Raw genomic sequence first — 17,563 nt, forward strand, 5'->3', positions numbered from 1 at the left:
TTATCTATTTTTTATTCGAACCGTTTAATTATTGTTATTGCTATAAAAAAAACCCCATTGTCAATTTGAACTTCAAAAGAGACAAATATCCCAAACCCCTGTAAATTCGACGTTGCTTATCACTATCTACAAAAATTATATTTTATTTAAGTAGTATTTATTATTGCACAAACTCGATAACCTGTCAATTACTCTCTGAGACTAATTAGAACAATTGTAGTAGTAGTATTATGATTTCATCTCAAGCAGCAAAAAGAAGAAGAAAATTCACAAAGAAAGGACAGTAATAACCGAACAGGGCATTTACGAAATGAGAAGCCCACCAGCCGCTGCCGGCCACTCTTGTTGGAGATTGTGGTTTCATCGAACTTCATTCCAAAAACCGAATCAGAAAAAGAACCAGCCAAACAGGATAGCAATACTTGATACGACATATTAACAGAATCTTTTTTTTTTTGGTGCAAAGGCTAAACAGGAACTTCTTTTGTAATTCTAAAACATATATATTTGGATAGGGTATTATTTGAAATAATTACTGTAACACTTTTTGTGATATGATGTATGTGAGATAAAAAGGTAATTAAAAAGATAAAAAACTGTATTGAAAATTGTAATAGTGATGTCAGCAAATATATTTGACCAAATAATCAACTATCCAAACAAACCCATTATATTGTCTTTAAACAACAGCATTTTTTTTCATCATAATTAAATATTTGAGAAGAATCAGATGAAGGGAAATTCAACAAGCCAACACCAGTATAGTGCATAGTGTTCGCTGCGATGGAAAAAGAATTATGTGCCCATCACTTGAATATGCTTGAGAACTAGTGGCAACTCCAGAGGGCAAATGAAACTACTTGGCTAGACAATAAATAAAACTGTCATTTCGTAAGTTGACAAACGACACAACCACCCTTCCATTTTTTTATTTTTATTTTTGGTTGGATAAAACGGCGAAATGTATTAAAAGCAACCACCCTTCCATGCTTACAACCAACCTTCCACCTTTTTTGATAAAACTTTTGATTGCTTACAATACAACCACCCTTCCCCATGCAGAATAGTTTATAAAACATGCAAATGCCCACTTTTAGGAGAGAAACTCACAGGAGACACTGTAGTTTTACAAATATCAAAACTTGAATGTGTTAATTACTACTTTTTCTTGTCAAAAGCAGCTATATTTTGTGGCTCACATTCAGGACTAAACAGCCGGACAAGCAAAGCTGTAGATGAGCTTGCAGTGATTGCTCCACAGGCAGCCCACCTAAGACTTCGAGGAATTGTAATTCTGGGACCTGAACCACCATCAAAGTCATTTGGATAATTACTACATGGAAATTGAAACGATACTAATTCCAGGCTGCAAAATGATGGGCACTAAAACAAACTCATAATATGCCAAACGAGTAATATATACTTGGAAGTAGGACTGTTTTGAAATTGATCATGTAAAATATAAGCAGAAGGACCATCTTCAACAAACCAGTATCAACAGGTAGAGATTGCAAAGACAACAAAATCTGGGATATCAAGTTCATTCTAAGAATGTAAATATGTACCAGAAACAAAAGAGACGGTTCTACAATAAAATTCTTTCTTCCACTTTAAAATTTTATTTTTCCCTGTGTATTTCTTCTTCCATTTTCTTTATCAGTTTCTTTCATTTTTGGTTGGACAGGAGGGGAAGTGGGACAGGGAGAGAGGATCGCAAGGGACAAGGTCTGCAAGTTGTATTGCAATTCCTTGGCATTGGTAAAGGGGAACTTGGAAGCACTTGCTTAGTTGTATTACTGGTTTGTTGAAGTGGGACAGGGAGAGAGGATCGCAAGGGACAAGGTCTGCAAGTTGTATTGCAATTCCTTGGCATTGGTAAAGGGGAACTTGGAAGTAGGACTGTTTTGAAATTGATCATGTAAAATATAAGCAGAAGGACCATCTTCAACAAACCAGTATCAACAGGTAGAGATTGCAAAGACAACAAAATCTGGGATATCAAGCTCATTCTAAGAATGTAAATATGTACCAGAAACAAAAGAGACGGTTCTACAATAAAATTCTTTCTTCCACTTTAAAATTTTATTTTTCCCTGTGTATTTCTTCTTCCATTTTCTTTATCAGTTTCTTTCATTTTTGGTTGGACAGGAGGGGAAGTGGGACAGGGAGAGAGGATCGCAAGGGACAAGGTCTGCAAGTTGTATTGCAATTCCTTGGCATTGGTAAAGGGGAACTTGGAAGCACTTGCTTACATGTTCAAGTTGTTTGAAGAAATGAAAAAATAAAATTAATTTCAAGAGTAGCATGAATCACCAAAAGCAAATTGCAGGTCTCCACAGAGCAAAGAATCAAGATATAAAATCCATTCTGGATTAGGTATTTTTTGGATTTTTTTTTAACAAAACTACAGTGTAGATGTGTTTTCCAGATTAATTAACTTCAGAGAATAGTAAGAAGATCTTCAACATAGAAAGACGAACAGGGCACATGGGGAGGAAACGTCACAATTAATCAGCGCATACCATAATGCAGGCGACAGAGAACCCAAAATCCTAATGCTCCACCAACAGAGAAAATCCCAGCCGTTTGTCTCATCAACCGGGAACAGGGTTTAGCATCTGATCTCATTAACTCCCCATCAGAAAACCCCAAAAAGCGCCTCAATGCCATAGGCTGGCTAGTTTTTGGCCCAAAATTCCAGTTTTCACCTCTAAACCAAAAGTACCAAAAGATTCAGTGCAATACAACTGCAATAACCTTAAGAAAAATGGGGAGAAAGGTCAAATAGTGTGAATGAGAGAGAAGCAAAATCAGCAAGAACAAAACTTTGACGACTCAAAAGAGAAATTTCCATGTATTCAAGAAATATGACTTCACTCTGTTAACACTAACTGCATTTTATTTATAGAACTCTCATTAGGACAAATATTTCATGGGAGCATGGGTTTGTTTAATTTGCAGTGAATTGCATTCCTACTCATATACAGAAGTAACCTCGCATCAGGAAAAACCAAGAAACCATCAAACAAATAAACGGATAAATTTTTTTGTAAAGTTTCAAACTTTGGATAAGCAATGCCATTACAAGCAAAAATTTGACTGGGACATTTTGTCGAACAAATGCATAGCAAAACCAATAAAAGAACTACTAACTACCGGCAGCTTCATATTTCCCTACCACCTCCAGAAACCCCCCCAGAACAATTAAGGGACACAAAAGGGTTCAGATTTTACCTGTTGAAGCTTCTAGCAGAAGGGTTTGTGGAGGGTTTTAAGCTAGCGTTGCTCGAACTTTGCTCAGTATTTTTGCGTAGTTGCACTTGGGCTAATTACTTAGAATATGGCTGAGGAAAAGAAAATTCGGACATCTACGGCTTTGACAGGGATATGTTGCATACTTATGGGTGCCGGGCTGATACAGCCCGGTACCCAAAAGCGAGTCCAATTTTTTTTTTTCACTCTGATACGCTGCCGGGCTGACAAGGCCCGGTAGCCGACAACCTCTGCACAAAGCAATCTTACTAAGCATTTAGCGCTAAAGCTGTAATAGCACAAACATGCTTAGGTGGAATAGGTCATTTCATTTTGTGAGCCATCATATCCATACTCAAGAAGAATAAAATACGTAATTGTCTGGCCTGTGAAGTCAAGCTTTGTAAATTAGCATGCACAATGAAAAAAATCAGTTGCAAGCTCATTAAATCCCTGTACACCAATTAGAGTTTAAACAAAGCCACAATGCCCAGCCCACCTCCAATCCTGTCCCTGTCCTCTGTATCAAAAGCAAAGAAACAAAAAGAGGAGCAGAAGTATCTGCAGTTTACCATACCACAATATGTCCAAAAACTGTGAAAAAAGGGGAGAGAGAGGGAAAAAAATTTTAAAAGGAAAAAAAAAATTTTAAAAAAGGGCTACTGGAAAGAAGTATGCTTACATTAGCAAGAATAATAGAAGAAAATTTAAAAAAATCACATAAAAATGAAGCTTTCACGACATTGTTACCTGAATGTAAATTAGAGTGTAATGCAGTGGGTAAAGTCGAGCTAATTTACCAATTGAATCCAAAAATACAAGAAGGTTGAGACAAGAACTCTTGATTCAATGGACTAAAGAGTTAGCAGTCTCTACATTATACCCCAATAGCAGAGTTCACAGTGGCAAGACAAATCTAGAAAAATAAATTATGCCATATTAGTCAAAAGTGCTCAGACAGGAGCACCTTCTGTTTAATCCCTTTCTTCTGCTTTCTCTGATGGTGGGTAAATACTCGAGTGAACAGGAACTAATATTAGAAATTTAGCAAATTTGACAGATACGATAAGAATAAATGTTGAAAAAAAGGAACCAATTTGCTTGACAAGAGAACAAAAGAAAATTTCCCAACAGTACTTCAAGCTAACACTCAAAAAATGTCCCATTACGCAGGTTCAAGAGGAGGAAGAAATGATGCCCCAAGAAAAAAAAAATCACATTAAGCAAAGGGGATTAAGTACGGTAAAGCTTACGCAAATGCAGAGCTTTATAGATACTAAAAACAGAAAATAACGCCAGAAAACAGAGCGGAAGCACAAAATTTCCACCATGTTTTTTTTTGTTTTGTCAATAAAAGAAAAAGAAGAAAAAAAGGCCTCTACAAAATTTTACCTCAAAAGATGGAGGAGGAGAGACAGAGCGGGTAGTGACCAGTGAAAGACGACAACTGTAAACGAGGTCCAAATGTATGTGGCTCCACCGTCAGTAACTACGGCGGCGACAACGAGAATCTCCGGCAGCAATCGCAGGGTTTTTGGAGAGCTGAAAATGCTTCCTCAAAACCCTAAGAAGCAGTAAGAAAAATGGTCAGCAAGAAAAATGGGTTTTGGTTTAGTAGCTTCTTTGGTGGGGCGCTGAAAAAGTGAAAAAGCTGTAGAGTCACTTCCTCCACTCCACCTTGGATCTCTCATGCAGTTCTATCATTATAATTTCCTTGTATTCCTAAAGCTTATATTCATTTAAGCTTTGATTCTTCAGGCCAGTGTTTTGTGGTTTTATTGGTTGCTTCACTTTATGCAATTTAATTATATGTACAACTTTTGCTAATGATGTCAACATATTAAGGTCTATTCTTCAGGCCCATTTTTTTCTTTGTCCATAAGCCCTGCCGAGCGCTTTGGAATTTTGTTTTAAAGAAATTGGACTGCCGACCACAGCTTTGTGCAGAGGTTGCCGGCTACCGGGTCTTGTCAGCCCGGGAGCCGATAATTTTATAAAATAAAAAAAAAATTTCGTTGCCGAGCTGTGTCAGAGTGAAAAAAAAAAATTTGGACTCAGTCCGGTACCCATAAGTATGCAACATATCCCTGCCAGAGTCGTAGATGTCCGAATTTTCTTTTCTTCAGCCATATTCTAAGTAATTAGCCTTGCACTTGTTCTCTAGACCCTGGCTTGGCATTGCAGATAGAGATAAAACTGGAGATTGGACCTGTTAGCCCGAGTCCAAACGGAGGAAACAGGGTTGCTTCTGTTTTTTTTTTTTTTACAAACGAGGTTGCTTCTGTTGGATCCAAGGAAAAGTCCAAAACGTCCTTTAGAATCTTGGACAAGAAAAAGAACACCCATCTCATGACTTGTTTTTTGTTCATTAGAGGGTTGATCAGCTGCCCTATGAAGCTTCAAGGAAATTTCAAAAAAGAGAATGCTTGATGCTTTTTTCCCCTTTTCGTGATGCTTCAACAGATTTTAAAGTACTCGAACTTTGGGTCTGTTTGGAACCTGAGTTTTTTGGGAATTTGTCTAAAAATTTACTGTAGTGTACTGCAGAAGTTTTTGAAAAAATTTTGTAGAAATTTTTGTAAGTTGAAAAACATTTTTTTCCTTTTCTTTTTCTTTTTCTCTTTCTTTTTCTTTCTTTCCTCTATTCTTCTTCTTCTTCCTTCCCCCTCCCCCTTCCCCGTTACTCTCTGCCTCCCACCTCCAGCACCTCCGCCAGCACCACTTCTCTTCTTTTTTTTTTTTTTTGCTTTCTGCTCTCCCCAGTCCCTCTCCCTTCCCCGCCACTCCCAAACTTTTCCACCATCCCTTTCCTCTCTACTCTGCCGCCACCCCTCTCTCCCTACCCCCTCTGCCGCCACCCCTCTCTCTCCCTCCCCCCGCCACCCCTCACCCACCATCCCTTTCCTCCCCTCTCCCCGCTAACCCCCTCTACCTACCACCCCTCCCTCTCCCTCCACCGCCACCCCTTTCCTCCCCTCCCCCTCGCACTCCGATGACAGAGGAAGGCCGGCCATGGACCATTAATTTTTTTTAGCTTTTTTTCTCAGAACCACCACCCCTCCCCTCTTCCCCTCTCCCTCCTCCGCCACCCTCCCCCTCTCCCTTTGTGATTTGGTCGAGCGACCAGATCGTACCTAGCAGGAGGGGGAGGATGGCGGGGGAGGGAAAGGGGAGGAGAGGGGGTGAGGGAAAGGGGAGGAGAGGGGGTGAGGGTGAGGGACAGAAAATTTTTTTTTGAGGTGACCGGTGTCGGGAGAGGTGGTGGAGGTGGTGGCTGGCGTGGTGGATGAGGGAGGAAAAAGAAGAAAAGTTTTTGGAAAATTTTTTGTGTATTATATTTTTTGGAGCGTGTAGGTAAAAAATTTTGAAAAGTTTTTTGGGGTTCTTGTAGCAAAAGTTATTAAAAAACTAGTAGTTAAAAAACTTGGGTAAAAAACTCAGTTCCAAACAGGGCCTTTCATTCCAACATATTTCATTTGCTTGTTGGTTTTGAGCACATAACCCTACATAGATGATGGACGAATCAAACCAGCCTAATAATGACTCCAAGTTAATTTTGAATAGTGGAAGAGACTCTTTTAGGACAGAAAAAGGCTCTAGTGGAAAAATTGGACCATTGTTGCTCGCTCGCAGGTAGTCCAACTGATTTCGTAGCGTACTAATAGTTATCAGTAAGTTCCATGATTAATTCCGTGTATTATTTTACTGTATATTCTTGGAGTAATACTCTATAGAATCTTAGGAGATTAGTCCGGTCAAAAGACTAAAACACCTCCAAGTAAAAAAAAAGAAAGGAAAAAAAGAAAATTGGACCATTGGATAACCAATTTGGTAGAAAAATAGCACGCCCATATTAGAACCGCATGAAGATTGAAGCCTTTAATAAAGCTCCAAGCTCCAAGCATTTAATAGTTGTATTGTAGGTAGAATTTCTTTTTTGCTTCTAAATCCCAAATAAGCTCAAGAATTTAACTAGGACAAATCACAGTTTTAGGCTGTCATCTACTCTATCACTAAAATTTAGGCCCTTTAAGATTTTGCAAACCATGGCTGATCTTATTTCTCAAGTGGATCTAGAATGAGCTTAGTCCCATTACATCATCAATCATGTTTGAGAGAGTCATGGGTCATTTTCTACAGCAAGTTGCTCTTTTGTGCAATGCTGTGGTAATGTACTTTGAGATTCGGGTTGATAAAGTAATTAATTCAACGGCTGGAAAGTGATGTTTGGGGTGCCAAAATTGACAAGCAAGAGGAGCCCTTGCCCCGTATTTAATACTCTTTTACAGATGGAAATATATATATATATATATATATATATTGTGGGAAAAGATAAACACTTATATTGTGATTGGGTTTAGATTAAAAAAAAAGTATATGTTTTAGTTAGGTATAATTGATCTCGAATTAGATGCTAGTCGTAGTATTCTTGCATTACAATTCATCAGAAACAAAATGGTTCTTTTTTTTTTTTTCCAGATATGTGAAAGTGGGGAAAGACTTTCGAACCTAACACCACCTACCATCAACCATCAATTTAGAGTATTATTGGCAGAATTTTGTGAAATTCAATTCGGCCCTGTTTGGATTGCCATTTTCTGCCAGAAATTGCGTCATTTTTCATAATCACATTTCCCTATTACCTTTTTCCCTCACATACATCAAATCATTACAGTAATTTTTTCATGAAAATTGACGGAAAATGCAATCCAAACGGATTAGAATTTGGTGGTTCAGGTTAAAACTACAGCCATTTTGGTATCAATCTTTGATAGACACAAAACATGCTCCTATTTTTTTTGCTTTCAACCCCCGGTATTCTTATTCTCAGTAAAATTAATCTGAATTCGATTTAGGGAGCGTCTGCAGAATTCGACTCTTATTCGAAGGTCTTAATTAAAGTTTTTCAAAGCGCCATACGCAAAAGTTAAATTTGCGACCTTCGGTTGACAAACATGCTCTTATTATGGTACCTAACTCTCTGCCAAATTCAAATGTAACATAATAATTTCTCTCTTTGTCATTTTTTTCCTTTGGTAAGCTCCCCCCTTTGTCTTATTAGTAAGGTTCTGTTCGCATCTGCTTAGATTGAGTTAGCTTACTTTTTTAATTTAAGCTTATCCCTTTTGTCTCATTAGTTTGTTTTTCAGTGACAAGGAGAGCCCCTTCAGCCTTTTTGTAAAACAAAATAAGTTTTTACATGCAAAATTTCTTGAAGATTTTTTAAAAAAATTTTTCACATTTAACTTGAGGAATCTTAAACAGCTTTAGGAATGCTGTGAGCCCAAAAAAAAAAAAAAGGGCAACAACAACAACAAAAGAAAAAAAAATGAAGACGAAGAAGAAGTGCTGTGTGACGGAGCATTCAACAAGGCCTTAATTTTTGCTAACTTTGGATCATTTCCCACCGGTGAATTAATTACTATGTCAGCTCTAATCACAAAGTAAATTACCAATACCGGCATTGTACAAAAGAGCAACGTGGTCAGAAACTGGCAGTAGAACTATAATTAACGATTACGCGTTTGCTTGGATCGTAATTTTTCACTGAAAAAATTTAGATTTTTCATAAACATATTTTTCAATTACATTTTTACGGCATATATATAAAATACGATAACATATTTTTTTTATTAAAAATTTTTAAAAATAACAATCCAAACGTTTGGATGATATGTACCCATTTCACCAACAATAGCAGTAGTAACTAGTAGAACATCTCTCATAGTATGTTTCACCATCAAGAAGTCGACAAGAAATTTTTTGTGTTCGTGGAGCAACCTCACCCATGTTTGCTGCTAAAGTCAAAAAACTAGTAGAAAGAGTTGAATGTTTGTTAAAATCTCAAAAAAGTTTTGGACTGTTATGTTAAAAAATTTGTTTGGGTCTAATATATCGTACTAGTGAGTTGACAAAGTAACCCGATGATGCTTTGCTTAACCCATAAGCTTTCGTAGCAGTAATAGTCGTAGTAACTTTTTGCATCGTTTAGTGGCATCTTCCGAGACACGTATGCCCATGGACCTCCACAAAATCATCTCATCTAGCCTTGAATCCTTTTGTGAAGAAGTTTCTGGGCACTTTCCTCATGCCTCACGCTGCTCGATTACTCGGACAAAATGCTCACTTCTTCTCGAATGCCTTCGCGCCACGCGCCTCCGGTTAATCAGTCCGATTCTCAACCACCACCTTCCCCACAAATATATAAATAGACTTATCAGCGAGTTGGATACATGTTAAAATTAAATATTTTATATTCGAGCGTGTTTATTTATATTTGTTTCGAATTCGACTAGCATATTTGACGGATTTTATACCCGGTCTCTCGAATTGAAATTTGATCGGATTTATCCAAAATTATGTATTAATATGTATATGTATTTTATAACTATTAATTCATTTAAATGGATTTGGATAAGATATGGATCGAAATTCAATATTTCATATTCGATTCGCTTTTTTATTAAGAAAAATGGGTTCGATTTCTAATCCGATAAATGAATTATATCCATATTTGCATCCTGACAGAAAAAAAAGGGTACATACGGGTTGGATTTGAGTCTAGAGTACTCGGACGTTGATAGGCCTGGCTGTAAACCTGCTACATGTCCCACGAAACCTCACTCTCCTTAAATGCGAGTGGGATACTGTCGCAGCATTTGACATTATTGTAGATAGGATATTGGACAACGTAGCATTTGCGTTATCTATGTCCAGTTTTCGTTTTGTTCTGTTACTTTTTCGTTTTGTTTTAGAATGAATTAGCGGTAATTTTTGTTTTTATTTTATTTTTCAATAAGTGAGGAGTGGAATTTAAAAAATAAAAAAAAAATAAATTCGAACCTAGACCCCGATTTCAACCGTAACCACTGAATCATAAATGTTTCATCTATATGGTAGTTTTTGTTTGTCGAAATTTTTCTCCCCATTTATCCCCTTGCATTTGTTTGCTGAGTTTATCTCACTTTGTGCTGCTTAATGAGCAATTCGCATTGGTTAAGAGTAGGGTTGCATATTAATATCTTTGATAAAAAAAAGCATGAACCTAAATTTTGGAAGTATTAGTTGGAGCCAAGATAATAGTATAAAATTATATTTTTAAATGGAAAATTGAATATGAAATAAGGAAGTGCTTGCTTCACACTCTAGAATCCGAATCGGAATCAAAATCAAAATAATAAAAACTCTAATATGAGTTTGGTTTGCAGTTTAGTTTGAAAGTAGAATGAGTTTTATTCTATTAAAGTGTTAATCAATTTGAAATTTAAAATAAACTTGGAAAATAATAGGAGACAACATTTAGCATTTTCATTCTCAATAATTAATTTTCATAGGCCTGATTTTTTTATTGCGATGCATTTATGAAAAAAATACTTTTAGAATGTTTGATAATTTTCATAATTTAAGGAGTCTAATTTTAGTAATTTAAAAACACTGAGTGTGTTTGAATTGCTGAATTATTTCACATAATATTTCGTTTGGATTATAAATATATTTTTTAATCTATCTTTTAATATTCTTAAATAACTTTTTATTTCATATACATGACATTATAAAAAATATTATAATAATTATTTCGAATAATATTCTATTACACCGCACTTGTTAAAAGCACTTGTTTCTTCTTTACAAGTCAAGTAACTCCAAATGTTGATGCCATCTTCGGATTTTCCTTGGGAAATATTTTATTATTATTATTAATTGTTTTTAATGTAGTTTTCTTAAGAATCCATCCAAGAGTAGTATTAAAAGCTGCTCCTCCACTCTTTTCCTTTCTGAAGTATCTAAGCCACTCTCTTTACCAGTGGACCGTCCTTCCGTCCAACAAAATACAAGTCTACTCTCAAGTGAGTATTTCAAAGCTTCTTCTTTCACTTTACTGTCACTGGTATTATTCAAACTATCTTTTGAGTTTTGCAAGAGCCCATCAAGCATCAAGGTTTGACCTTTAATCTTTCTGACTAATTTTGTTCTTAGAGTATGTGCTGATCATCATCGGCCGCTGGTTCTGCAGATTATTGGTTGTTTTAAGTACTCGTGACTGATGAGACGATCTCGATTTTAGTTGCTTGCGACTAATTAGCTTACCCTTTTCCGATTCTTGGTTGAATGTTTGGTATTAGCTTTCTTGATCTGTAGTCTGTGTTCTTGTTCCACCCCAGATCGTGTTTTCCTGTTTCTTGTTTGGGATGCAGCAAAAGGTCTTTAACCCTTAGTCCTTTTTTTTTTTTGGGTTTTCATCAGTTAATCGTGGTTTCACAATATGGAGCATATAGGAAAAATATCTTGTTGGTCTTATACACTAGTGAAAGAGGCTAAAAAATGGAAAGGGGGAAAACACAAACACAGAGCCATAAAATAAAAGTTATATAGGGAAAGGTCTGATACAGGTAGTGCTTACTTATTTGTGATCAAATAATAGTTACTATTTGGTATGCAGCTGTATAGCGAACTTAAGTTCAGCTGAGTATTTTATTTCTTAGGGAGAAAAAGCTATATCTTTCCAAAATGGGTTACGTGAATAATACGTTAAAGAAATGAAAAAGTGACACCTTTGAGATATATGGCGTCTTTGTCGGTTGAATGAAAGTTGAAGTGATTTCTTATTATCTGTTAAAATTGTAAAAGAAGATACACTGGCTACTTTCACATGTGGTTTCTATGCTTAAATATAAAATTTTCAACTTGATCAGTAAAAGAATAGATAAAGATAGGAAGAAATCTTACCGGCAACGTGTTATCAGCAAGGTGAATTTTTTTGTCATATTCCTGAATAGGCATCAATCTTTGCCCTTTTTTCCTTTTAAATTCATATGGATGCAGTGTCACGATTTCATGTTTCCACTGATGATAATCATCTCTAGTGCTAGCAGATATCATATATTATTTAGTTGAATAGCCATTTGACAATTTGGAAATTATACATATTTCGACCTAAGTAGGTCTATTGAGATATTTGTAGTACTTTCCTTCTTTTCCCCCTTGACATGCTTTCTGTTGCTGTATTTTGACGGTTAGACTCTCTAGAACTTCTTTTGGATGTTGTTAATTGGTTTTCTTTTTTAGGATGTGAGTTACCTCTTTATGTAATCCCGCTTTGGTTCCAGTTATGATAAGTGCATCATTGATAATATTTCTTCCATTTACTATGTATTAAACCTTCTAACAGTGGCGTCAGAGTGCATATTCACTGAGATGGTGAACAAGATTGTACTAAAGTTCCCTACGCTAGCTTGCTTCAGCTGAGCTAACTGTTTTTCTTTCTTGAAACAGGCATAACCAACGATGGAGAGAAGGTACCTTTGGGCAGCATTTGTATTAGGGGCAATTGTGTGTTCTCTATTTCCTCTTCCTTCTGAAGGATTAAAGCGAATTAGCCTGAAAAAAAAACCCTTAGATCTTCAAAGCATAAGAGCTGCCAAATTAGCTCATCTGGAGAGCACACATGGCACTGGTAGGAAAGAGATGGACAACAATTTAGGCAGTTCCAATGAGGACATATTGCCTTTAAAGAATTACCTGGATGCCCAGTACTATGGAGAGATTGGAATTGGCACTCCACCTCAGAAGTTCACAGTTATATTTGATACAGGCAGTTCCAACCTCTGGGTTCCCTCGTCAAAATGTTACTTCTCTGTGAGTATCTGTTGATGTACTACTAACTAATTTTTTGCCATTTAACTAGATTGTCCATTGTCAACAAAAAGAAATTTTTTGTTGCAGATTGCCTGCTGGCTCCACTCCAAGTACAAGGCAAAGAAGTCAAGTACTTATACAGCCATAGGTAAAGACCAATTTTCTTGCTTTGAATTCTTAATTTTCTAATTGAATTCCTAAAGGGCTTTAGACAAAATAGCGAAAGAAATTCTTCTAAGAAATGAGTTTGTGTCACTTTTTAGACGTTGATCAAGTGCTTAGGCACATGGGAAGAATTTCCCTATTTGGCAACTGCAGACTTGCATTCCTTTTGCGTTAAATTTCCCACTCATGATTTTGTGGAGGTTCTTGAGTGAAGAATGCTTCTTGTTTTTCGCACTCTTGTTTTACTTCTACAGCAATTCACAATCACTCAGAAATTTTTAGTCTGTGTATGCCTTACCATACTTTCTGCAGTGGCAGCCTTGACCATTTTGCTTGCCCTTGAAGTTTTCTTGATATGAGAAAGCTTCAAGGGATGTGAGATTATTGTAATTACTGCTAAAGTGTTACCTGTGGTTAGGGAAATCTTGTTCAATTCGTTATGGTTCTGGATCAATCTCTGGATTCTCCAGTCAAGATAACGTTGAAGTTGGTGATCTTGTTGTCAAAGATCAAGTGAGTTTTTATGTGGCTTTAGTCATCTTATGAAGAATTGTTTTCCTGTGTGTTAATTCTGCTTGATAATTTATTTATCTTTTTCCCAGGTTTTTATTGAAGCTTCACGAGAAGGAAGTCTTACATTTGTAATTGCCAAGTTTGACGGGATACTTGGCCTTGGATTCCAGGAAATCGCTGTTGATAACATGGTGCCAGTCTGGTATTGCCACAATTAACCTGTTTTAACAGTGTTGAGATATCTGTGCATGTTTTTCCTGTTCTAAACTCAAAAGAGTAAGCAATATGCTAATCCGCTATTCAAGTACAGGTATAATATGGTGGACCAAGGTCTCGTGGATGAGCCAGTATTCTCTTTCTGGCTTAACCGCGATCCAAATGCTGAAGACGGAGGTGAGCTTGTCTTTGGTGGTGTAGATACAAATCACTTCAAGGGAAAGCATACATATGTTCCTGTAACTCAGAAGGGATACTGGCAAGTAAGTGAAGGTTTCATGTCCATTGGCCTGTTTTTTTGTCTTTAATGGGAAGCAGAGGAAATATTCACCTTTTGTGCATCTTTATAATCTGTTTTTTTCTTCTCTTCACCAGTTTAAAATGGGAGATTTTCTCATTGGGAACGTCTCAACAGGTTAGGAGCATTATGTATTGTTCTGTTTCTGAAAACAATGGCTAAATGTCTCCCTGGATGATAATTGCTTTACTGTTTGTTTTCTCCTTTCATATATTTCAACTACTGTTTGTTCTTCAGATTTTTAGCATTAGACTTGTACATCACGGACATTAAGTTCCTTTATCTAGAAGGTACATGGTTTAAGAGCTCCACAAGTTTAAATTCCCTTTTCATTTTTGTATATTCCCTCTTGCAGGCTTTTGTGAAGGAGGTTGTGCTGCTATTGTGGACTCTGGAACATCGTTGCTCGCTGGTCCAACTGTATGTTTATGTTGATCATGACATTAAACCAGATTCCAGTTTTTGAATATTTAAGATCTCTTGGATGTAAATCTAAAATTTGTGAGAACATCTATTGCAGACTGTTGTGACTCAAATTAATCATGCCATTGGAGCTGAAGGAGTAGTTAGCACTGAATGTAAAGAAATTGTTTCACAGTATGGTGAACTGATTTGGGATCTCCTCGTATCAGGGGTAATTTTTTCCTTCTCATTCTTCTTTATATTTCAAATCTTTTTCCATATGCATAATTACTAGTTTCAGATCTGAAATGCTGTATCAAAATTATGATGGGCCACAGGTACTACCCGACAGAGTTTGTCAACAAGCTGGTTTATGTCCCCTTCGCGGAGCTCAGCGTGAGAAGTAAGTCTAAAATTTTGCTTTACATATCACTGAACCAGGTGGACATAAACTACAAAACCGTCTTCCAGGAAATGGAAGGCTGCTTTCTGGGTCCCTCAAATTACACTGGCTTCTATGGATATTTTCAAATAACAACTGTTAATTTTCATAAAGTTTAGAATTTATGCAATATTTTGGTGCCAAATCTGATCTATACAGCTATGCTATGTGCTGACCTTTAAAAATAGAACTAGTCACATGATTCTGGAGCTGAAAGAAATTATATGTGCTAAATAACTCAGCTCTTCAACAATATCTCCGAGAGGTTCTGCTTATTCTAGTATAATGATCTAGAAAAGCTCGGATCCTTTTGATTATAATATGACACAAGTTCCACAGCGCGATTTCTTCAACACACCGTTTGAGTTGGATGATATACTGACTTCTTGATCCCTTTTACTTGATTATTGCAGTGCTTATATCAAGTCAGTCGTTGATGAGGAGAACAAGGAGGAAGCTTCTGTTGGTGAATCCCCGATGTGTACTGCTTGTGAAATGGCTGTTGTTTGGATGCAAAACCAGCTGAAACAGCAGGGAACTAAGGAGAAAGTGCTCGCATATGTGAATCAGGTGATTTTCCATGAACTTAATATGCTACTATTTAGAGGTAACATATGGTGCATAATGGTTGATTGGATTACCAAATTTTTGTGCGGCAGCTTTGTGAAAGCATACCAAGTCCCATGGGAGAATCCATCATTGACTGCAACAGTTTATCCACCCTGCCAAATGTTTCATTCACCATCGGAGGGAAAAGTTTTGAGCTAACCCCTAAGCAGGTTTGTTTTTGATATGCCATTCTTACACATGCACTTGCTAATTATTCTGTTTGTTCTACATCAATTTCATGTTTTTCATTCATGTTCTGCCGGTTATAACTTCCTCAGTGGGTATAGAAGGTTTACACACAGATCATGTTTGTTGATCGAAATGGTTTCGATCAGCAAATAGTAATTCTTTTATCACAATCTCAGGCTAAAGTCTTGAAATTTTGTATTTTGCACCCTTGTGCCAAGCTCTGGAATATCTTATGATGTTCTTGAAGAAATGTCTTGGGAAAATATGAAATGAAAATTGCGACTGGAATAAGATTTCATTGCACTGGGGGAGAGGACTAAATTGTAGGAACAAGCGAGGTCAGTTATTTGTGATTATGCACCTATCTCTTTTGGAAAGTACTATATATATATATGACTGGAGGGGGCTTGGGGAAAGTTGATACGTACTTGCTGACTTGCGTTGCTGCTCCTAGATTTGGTGGCAGTATTTGCTTTTTGTGTAAAGTAGCGGGGTTGGTTTTTTGGCATGATGGTGGATATATTAGGTCATTATTAGCAAGTCAAGTCATTTTGAAGCTAATATATACTGAAAGCTGATTTAAGTTGGCCAAAGTATGCAATTCCTCCGGTTGGAATTATTCGGGTCACTGATGTGGAAGCTTGGATTCTACCTCCTCCTCCTCCTCCGTATATTTCTCATTTCCTTTTCTGAACATTTTTTGCTTATAGGCCAACTGTTTCTAAAACTGGCTTTTGTTTCTTGCAGTATGTTCTTCAAACTGGAGAAGGCTTTGCTGAAGTCTGCATCAGTGGATTCATGGCTATGGATGTGCCGCCGCCTCGTGGTCCCATCTGGTATGTCAACATTGTTAGCATCAACACTAGTTTTTCCGATGATTTTTCTCCCTGAAATGTTAAATCACTGCACAAGAAGGGGAGGAGGATGAAACATGATTATTACACGAACTCTCGGCCATATATATAGATATAATAGAACTGCTACCTGTAAGATTACACATAAAATGCTGATGCATAAAACATATGTATTGGTCCAAACTATAATGCGTACAATATGTTGGTGGTTGTAGGGTTCTGGGAGATGTGTTCATGGGAGTGTACCACACCGTGTTTGATTATGGTAATCTCCGGATGGGTTTCGCAAAAGCTGCTTAGACAAGACTATTTATTTCGTCTACTGTTTGACGGTCCTAAGAGAAGCTATGAAGACATGTAGTAGCTTGTAAATTAGGATTTTTAATGATGCCTGGCTGGCTGGCTTGTTTAAGGGTGGTTGTGCTTTTAATATTGGATTTTTATATGTAATGTAAATATCTATGCGGATATGCTACCTTTGTTCTAGAGTTTCAAGGAAACTGCAGTTAGTATCTACTTTGGTCGAGAAATGGTGCCACTATCTATTACTCCTTCGGTTTCAAGTATTTAGTCACGTTTCGCGAAAGAATAGTTTTTTTGATTGTGATGTTTATGTTTTTTTCTCAATTTTATTTTTATAAATTTAAAATTTGAATTTGAATGATAACATGAATATGATTAAAGAGAGGGATGATATTGAAAAGAGAAATTAAAAGATGCTTTAAAAGGTAACAAATATTTGGGGATATTTCAAAATAAAGGCAGAGGGTAACATTTTAACATGAGTTGTTGCTCTCCAGTTTCTACTGCTGTGGTCCAATCATACGGGCCACATCAATCAGAGGCCCGCCATATCCGGTCTTATTCAAGACGGACAACTATGCGTATGTGAAATTTGCTCTTGCAGGCCCACTGGTGAGATGTATAGCGTGGGTGCGTCGAACAGGGCCTGATGTGCAGTTTCGTCTGAGAAAACATACAAATGAA

The 17,563-nt window shown here is 36.8% G+C and overlaps 2 protein-coding genes across 6 annotated transcripts; one reads left to right on the top strand and one right to left on the bottom strand.

Moving 5' to 3' along the window:
- Positions 1-845: 845 nt before the first annotated feature.
- On the bottom strand, positions 846-5,012 carry LOC113763667. Of its 4 annotated transcripts, none has more exons than XM_027307555.1 (3): positions 4,645-5,012; positions 2,523-2,710; positions 846-1,301 (listed from the first exon to the last, which is right to left on the bottom strand). In XM_027307555.1, exons 2-3 carry the CDS (start codon positions 2,668-2,670, stop codon positions 1,159-1,161), a joined length of 291 nt encoding a protein of 96 aa, XP_027163356.1. In that variant the 5' UTR covers positions 2,671-2,710; positions 4,645-5,012; the 3' UTR covers positions 846-1,158. The 4 variants fall into 4 exon arrangements, with proteins under 4 accessions (XP_027163356.1, XP_027163358.1, XP_027163359.1 ...); XM_027307557.1 differs by having other exon boundaries at positions 2,523-2,757; XM_027307558.1 differs by lacking the exon at positions 4,645-5,012 and adding an exon at positions 3,235-3,503.
- Positions 5,013-10,996: 5,984 nt separating this feature from the next.
- On the top strand, positions 10,997-17,139 carry LOC113763063 (aspartic proteinase oryzasin-1-like). 2 transcript variants are annotated; one of them, XM_027306752.1, is made up of 14 exons: positions 10,997-11,099; positions 12,526-12,888; positions 12,976-13,036; positions 13,472-13,566; positions 13,656-13,768; positions 13,877-14,045; positions 14,158-14,197; positions 14,436-14,500; positions 14,601-14,714; positions 14,821-14,885; positions 15,338-15,494; positions 15,584-15,703; positions 16,470-16,558; positions 16,792-17,139. In XM_027306752.1, exons 2-14 carry the CDS (start codon positions 12,538-12,540, stop codon positions 16,874-16,876), a joined length of 1,524 nt encoding a protein of 507 aa, XP_027162553.1. In that variant the 5' UTR covers positions 10,997-11,099; positions 12,526-12,537; the 3' UTR covers positions 16,877-17,139. The 2 variants fall into 2 exon arrangements, with proteins under 2 accessions (XP_027162553.1, XP_027162554.1); XM_027306753.1 differs by lacking the exon at positions 10,997-11,099 and adding an exon at positions 11,104-11,191.
- The last annotated feature ends 424 nt before the right edge of the window (positions 17,140-17,563 follow it).

The sequence above is a fragment of the Coffea eugenioides genome, chromosome 2 (assembly GCF_003713205.1).
Source record: "Coffea eugenioides isolate CCC68of chromosome 2, Ceug_1.0, whole genome shotgun sequence".
NCBI lineage: Eukaryota > Viridiplantae > Streptophyta > Magnoliopsida > Gentianales > Rubiaceae > Coffea > Coffea eugenioides.